We start from the raw sequence: 7,227 nt of genomic DNA, 5'->3' as shown, positions 1-7,227 counted from the left end.
GAATATCTATTTATGCCTTGTATCTTACTTAATCTTTTGGGAATATCTGTTTATGCCTTGTATCTTACTTAATCTTTTGGGAATATCTATATATGTCTTGTATCTTAGTAAGATTATGTATCTCGTTTTATTTTTATTAGATTTATCATAACATTGATTTTATTGGTTAGAAATTCAAGCAAATTGTATAGGTAAGTGTATTTTGTTGTATATTATCACACTTCATGGAAATATGAAAGAGGGGAAAAAAGACAGACATGCATGAAATTATACCCATTTATTTACTTATGGACTTACATGATAACCTTATAATTAAGAACATTACACCCCCCTCCCACTCCCTCCCCCCTGTGAATAGTGAAAGTGGGGGAGGGAGAGGGGGGAGGGGGCGGTTATGAGGATAAGGATAAGTATTGTTACCCGAGTATACAATGGGGTTTGGTTTAATTTTTTTTTTTTACAATTTACTAATGTTTAATTATGATAAATGTAATAAAGCTAACTAAGCAAGGCAACATTACATCACACACACACACACACACACACACATACAGACACACACACGCACGCACGAACGTTTGGCATAATATCTGCATGACGTATGACGCAATGTACTCTTGATGGCATGAATGACGTGTACATTGTGAATTCCTAATCTATTTGGTCAGATGATAATTCTCTCTCTCTCTCTCTCTCTCTCTCTCTTCTCTTACACAGACAGACATAACATAAAAGTAAGGTTCACAAACATTTTCCTTTCTTAACAACTAACAAGAATAATGAAACGTGACACACATTTACAATATATATACACACATATGCATATGTACATAACACTCATCAGGAACAACTATCCTGGATGAAGTAACACTGTTAGAGGTAGGATTCTGGATTCATTTCTAGAACAAACAGAAGTTCTTGTCCCAAATAATGTTATTGTGAACGAAAGAACAATTCCTCGTGGTCGACTTTTTATCTCGGTCTCCGTCACATAAAGTAATCACTCTCAAAGGTTCGACACTTTCATTACTTTCCGTTTTAATAGCTAGTTAAGCATGTAAGTGTACCATCTGAGCATGCAGTGTGTACCAGCTGGGGGTTTGCAATGTACCGAGTGCGACACATGGACTGAATTAGAAAGACACCACATGAACGCACGACCGTTGCGTTGTAAATTCGTCTGTTGTGGTTTTAGCCTTGCGAGCACCGACTGGTTTTTCTCGTCTGTTTTTTTTTTCTTTTCTTTTCTTTTCTTTTCTTTTTTGCGTTTGTCACTTCACGTGACTGGAGGAACACGGGAAAGGTGTGGCGTGAGTGTGTTAATTGATGCTTGAGGTTTCGTGGCGATGAAGAGGGAGGCGCTGCTTGGGAGGAACAGCTCTCGCCGGCATTAGAGCGTGGCGGTCTGCGGCGTGAGGGCCGAGCCGCTCATCATGGAGCTGAGCGGGTTCCCGAAGCCGTTCTGGAGGCCGTTGGAGAGGCCGTTGGTGAGGCCGTTGGCCAGGCCGCTGGAGAGGCCGTTGGGGAGGCCGTTGGAGAGCGGGTTGGCCAGCGGGCTGGAGAAGCCGTTGGTGAGCGACGAGGAGAGGTGGTTGGGCAGGCTGTTGTGCGCCAGCGAGTTGTTCTGCGGCCCGCACGACTGGAAGTACATGTAGTAGTTGTAGCTGTTGGCGTCCTGCATCGGGTGGTGGCGCGGCAGGCCGGCGGCGGCCATGTTGACGTGGCCCAGCAGGTCGGACACCGTGTGCGACGACGGCCAGTGGGGCCGCATGCCGCCCATACCGCACGTGGCGCCCGACACCGGCGGCGAGGGTGTGGTGGTCGCCTTCACGCCGCCCGCGCCGGAGGCAGCGGCGCTCGTGGGCGGGACGGGCGCGGACGGGACCTGCGCGGAGCCTTGCTGCATGGCCGAGGGAGGTGCCATCGAAGAGTAGGCTGCGGCGGCGGCGGTGTAGGCTGCGGCCGCCGGGTAGAGCGAGTTGTACAGCGAGGAGGCCGGGTGCTTCACGTCGTAGGGGCTCTGCGACCCGAGGTGGTGCAGCGACCCGATCTTATTCCTCAGGATCCTGTAGGGGAGAGAGAGAGAGGCGCCGGAATCAAACCACGAGTTCTCAAAGCGATCAGATCTTAATAAGCGAAGGTCCAGGGCCGTGGGCGCCTTGCTCTGACCTTCCGACTTAATCACGTATTTACCAATGAACGAGGAGACTCCCTTTCCGTACCTGGGGGGGAGCGTGAGGTCCTGGTGGTGCGTGCAAGTAAAAGAAAACCGAACTACAATATTCAATCGAATATATTTTTTCCTGTTGCTTTCATTGTTATTGCAAAACAAATGCTAGACAAGGATATCTGGTGAAGGTCACTTGTATTATTACAAGCACACACATTTATTTACATCGTTATTGGAAACGTGAAGATGCATATATAGGCACCTTGTTAGAGCAAAGATTATTTTATAAAGAAAATCATGCTTCTGAGATGTATTCGGAGAAAAAAAAAATAGTGTCTGTAATGGTTAGTAAAATAGACAGAATTTATAATCAAGTGTCGTCAGGACAGACAGAAGAAATAGAAGAAGGAGAAGGAAAAGGAGAAGGAGAAGAAGACGGCAAAGAAGAACAAGAAGAAGGAAAAGAAGGAGAAAAAGAAGAAGGCGATGAAAGAGACGAAGACGAAAACGGAGAAGGAAATAGAAGGCAAAGAAAAAGAAGAAGCAAGATACAAGATCAAAATCAAGACTAAAAACTTATAAAAACGACAAAACTAAAAGAAAAGAAATCTGCATAGTTAAAAAAAAAAAAAAAAAAAGAAAAATCACGAAAAGAGAAAAAAAGAAGAAAACAATCGAATAAACATGAGTATGCAATCCATATGGTTATGTAATCCATACTCGTCTAAATAGGGTACATATAACCTACAAGTATGTCCCACAAATATAGTTTACGAAGTATGTCTTACAAATATAATCTACAAGTAGGTTTACATACTGTTTCTTACAAAGATAATCTACAAATATGTGTCACAAACACAGCCTATAAACATATAAATATAACCTACAAGTATAGCTTAAAAATATAACCTACAAGAACAGCTTAAAAAAATAACCTACAAGTAAATCTTAAAAACATAATCTACAAGTAAAGCTTAAAAAACATAGCCTACAAATCTATCTTATAAACACAACCAACAAGTCTCTCTTACAAGTAAATCCTACAATCCCATCCTACAAACGCATCCTTACCTGGAAATAGAACTGACACTCGGGACGTTGTACTTGTCACACACGCCATCCTTCAGGAGTCTCTCTCGGATCTCCCACGCAAAGATGCCGGGGTCCTTCTGCTTGAGGTCCTTGATGTAGTTGACTACCTTGGGCGTCGTGACCCGGGGTTTAGAGCCTCCGATGGCCCCTGGGAGGATGGAACCCGTTTCGTTGTATCTGGAGGAGGAGGAGAGAGAGAGAGAGAGGTGGTGGGGTTAATTAAAGAAGGGGGCTTTGAGATTTTTTTTTTTTTTTTTTTTTTTTTTTTTTTGAAGGGGTCGGGTGGGTTTTGAGTTTTTTTTTTTATTATTATTGAAGGCGTAGGGTGTGTTTTAAGATTTTTTTTTTTTTTTTTTGAAGGGGTCGGGTGGGCTTTGAGATTTTTTTTTAATTGAAGGCGTAGGGTGGGCTTTGAGCTTTTTTTTGAAGGGGTGGGGTGGGCTTTGAGATTTTTTTTTTTCTGAAGGGGTGGGCTTTGAGATTTTTTTTTAATTGAAGGCGTAGGGTGGGCTTTGAGCTTTTTTTTGAAGGGGTGGGGTGGGCTTTGAGATTTTTTTTTTTCTGAAGGGGTGGGCTTTGAGATTTTTTTTAAATTGAAGGCGTAAGGTGGGCTTTGAGCTTTTTTTGAAGGGGTCGGGTGGGCTTTGATATTTTTTTTTTTTTAATTGAAGGCGTAAGGTGGGCTTTGAGCTTTTTTTGAAGGGGTCGGGTGGGCTTTGATATATTTTTTTTTTAATTGAAGGCGTAAGGTGGGCTTTTAGCTTTTTTTGAAGGGGTCGGGTGGGCTTTGATATATTTTTTTTTTAATTGAAGGCGTAAGGTGGGCTTTTAGCTTTTTTTGAAGGGGTCGGGTGGGCTTTGATATTTTTTTTTTTTTAATTGAAGGCGTAAGGTGGGCTTTGAGCTTTTTTTGAAGGGGTCGGGTGGGCTTTGATATTTTTTTTTTTTAATTGAAGGCGTAAGGTGGGCTTTGAGCTTTTTTTGAAGGGGTCGGGTGGGCTTTGATATTTTTTTTTTTTTAATTGAAGGCGTAAGGTGGGCTTTGAGCTTTTTTTGAAGGGGTCGGGTGGGCTTTGATATTTTTTTTTTTTTAATTGAAGGCGTAAGGTGGGCTTTGAGCTTTTTTTTTTGAAGGGGTCGGGTGGGCTTTGAGATTTTTTTTTTTTTAATTGAAGGCGTAAGGTGGGCTTTGAGCTTTTTTTGAAGGGGTCGGGTGGGCTTTGATTTTTTTTTTTTAAATTGAAGGCGTAAGATGGACTTTGAAATTTTTATTGAAGGGGTGGGGTGGGCATTGAATTTTTATTTTGGAAGGGGGGTTGGTGGGTGGGAGTTGTTTGTTTGTTTGTGTTGTTTTTTGTTATGGATGAGGGTTTGTTTGTTAGATTTTTGTTGTTGTTGTGTCTGTCTTTCTATCTTTATCTCTCTGCTCACAATGTCCCTTTCATGGTATATATGAATATTCTGCACATATATAAATACACTTTTATTATGACTTTCACATTATCCCGACCACACCTCCACCAATTGTTATCTATAATCTTAAAGAAGAAGAAGAATAAAAAAAAAAATAATAATAACAAAATAAAAGAATAAAATAGAAAGAAATCGAACATTCCCAAATCCCAAATCCCGAATCCCGAATCCAGATCCCCCCCCACCCCCCCGCCCCAATATCTCACCCTTGATCACCGACCATACATTCCCCTTAACCTTATCCTTATCTCCTCGCCCAGTCCCTTATCTCTTACCACTCACCTGGCTAGTATCTTGGAGACACACCCGTGGGAGACCCTCAGTTGCCTCGAAATATCACAAGGTCGGATGCCCAGCTGTGCTAGTTCCACGATACGCATTCGCACGTGGTTGGGGAGTGGGCGTCCATTCACAAAAACGCCGCCCAGCTGATTCACTTCGCCGTATTGCTGGATCTGTGGGTCTGTGGGCGTGAGAGAGAGAGAGGGGAATGGAGGTTAGGTGTGGAAATACTTGTTTGATATTATTTTAGAATCTGTTTGTTATCAATGATGATAATAATGATATTGTTATCAGTAATTCTATTATAATTATCATTACCATCTTAATTATGATTATTACTATCATTATTATTATTATTATAATCTAAATTTTTGTTGTCTATATCATCACGATGATAATGATGATTATCATTATCATGATTATCATCATTATTGTTGTCGCCATTATCATCATAATCATTAGTGTTGTTATCATCATTATTACTATAATCCTTACCATTATCATTATGATTATCATTGTTATTGTTATTATCATTATCATCATTATCATTATCATTTTTAGAGGGGAGGGGTATACTTGAAAATGGAAATATCAAAAAAGGGAATTTGCTCATTACTTTTTTCTGTTTTCTCGGTTTAAACTATAGCATATAACATTACTTTCTCAGGTAAGGGTTAATGGGAAAATGGTGCAGAAGACAGACGGAAATATAGTTAAATATGGCGTTCATGCAAAAAGAAATATGCGAAAAGAAAACATAACAATAAAAGAAAGACAATGAGTTTTGAAAGAAACTTTCGCCCCAAGAATCAAACACAGCGAACACTTTCTTGTTAGCAAACCATGATGTCGAAAGCAGCGTCGACGTCAAAGTCAGAGTCGCATCCACGCATCGGGAGGCGGCATGCCAGCCACGCCCCCTGTGGACTGGACACTACATGGGCGGAGACACACGGCGCCCACATCTGGCACCCAAAACACGAGGCGCGCATTCAACCCCTAGGCTAAATGTTTGGACACTCGCTCTATCGTCTCGAGACATTCAGAGCCAGCGGATTAAGATCTGTAATTTCCATCTTAACGAGAGACAGAACCTCGCAACAAAGAGCCTACCGCCGTCTTAGAACACCCACTCGCTGGCTTCATAAATGTTTTGACACCCAGTATGTGCCTTTGACGTTATCGGTCTATTTTTTGAGGGTTAAAGATTCAAATCACAGACTCATAATCCGAAAGACTGCACGATATTTATTCATCTTAAAGATAAAAAAAAAAAAACAAGGCTAACAACAGAGATAAAAGAACGACCAAAACAAAGAAAGAGAGAGAGAGAGAGAAAGAAAGAGAAAGAGGAAGAGTTAGAGAGAGAAAGAGAGAAAGAGAGAGAGATGGAAAGAGAAAGAGAGAGAGATGGAAAGAGAGTTAGAGAGAGAGAGAGAGAGAGAGAGAGAGAGAAAGAGAGAAAGAGTTAGAGAAAGAGAAAGAGAGAGAGATAGAATGAGAGTTAGAGAGAGAGAGAGAGAGAGAGAGAGAGAGAGAGAGAGAGAGAGAGAGAGAGAGAGAGAGAGAGAGAGAGAGAGAGAAAGAGAAAGAGAGAAAGAGAGAGAGAAAGAGAGAGAGAGAGAGAAAGAGAGAGCGAGCGAGAGAAAGGGTAAAGAAAATTTCCCCGCCTTTATTCACAAACAGGCGAAGAGACAGCCTAACAAACATGGCGCTGGACGGTCAGCTTCACCCACATGCCTACGCGGTTGGTGGTGGCGGTGGCGGCGGCGGCGGCGACCCAGGGAGACATATTGAGTTATTTGAAGGGTTTATCTGGTTCGTCTCCCCCTCTGACATGCCTTCATTACTTCCCAAAATATTTGCGCTCGCCACAGAGACCCTGGACAACCGGAAGTTTGTGGGGCAGTGATGTTGTGTTTCTCCGTTTCTGAGACTCGGTAATGGTATCCAACTCGAATTGATCGCAAGGACGATAATGGCATTTTAATGATACTCTGATGGTGTGGAAATTCTGATAACCGTGGCGGACGAGAGCATTTGTCAAAAGAATTGAATATGTCTGTTTATCACATTCTGCCTATTTATGTGTATTTCGGTATTTCTTTTTTTTTTCTTTTTTGGTTCTTGTAGTGGATCTAAGCTCATCTCAAAGGCCACTTTTTATGATTCTTACTCATTTTCTTTGTAATAAGATAACCGAAGAAGAA

General features: G+C 41.9%; 1 protein-coding gene across 2 annotated transcripts in view; it reads right to left on the bottom strand.

The window, feature by feature from the left end:
• Positions 1-262: 262 nt before the first annotated feature.
• LOC122259535 (paired box protein Pax-9) overlaps positions 263-7,227 on the bottom strand; it is a 98,208-nt gene continuing 91,243 nt past the window's right edge. For both annotated transcript variants that reach the window (XM_043026376.2, XM_043026377.2), the window contains 3 exons: positions 5,018-5,198; positions 3,242-3,439; positions 263-2,066 (listed from right to left, as the gene is read on the bottom strand). In XM_043026376.2, the coding sequence (XP_042882310.1) occupies positions 1,391-2,066; positions 3,242-3,439; positions 5,018-5,198 (1,055 nt within the window). In that variant the 3' untranslated portion in view covers positions 263-1,390. The remainder of the gene's footprint in view (positions 2,067-3,241; positions 3,440-5,017; positions 5,199-7,227) is intronic.

Source organism: Penaeus japonicus, unplaced genomic scaffold (genome assembly GCF_977035675.1).
Source record: "Penaeus japonicus unplaced genomic scaffold, GWHDUDI00000001_assembly GWHDUDI00000012, whole genome shotgun sequence".
In the NCBI taxonomy this organism is placed as follows: Eukaryota; Metazoa; Arthropoda; class Malacostraca; order Decapoda; family Penaeidae; genus Penaeus; species Penaeus japonicus.
This window is presented reverse-complemented; position numbering and strand designations above follow the sequence as displayed.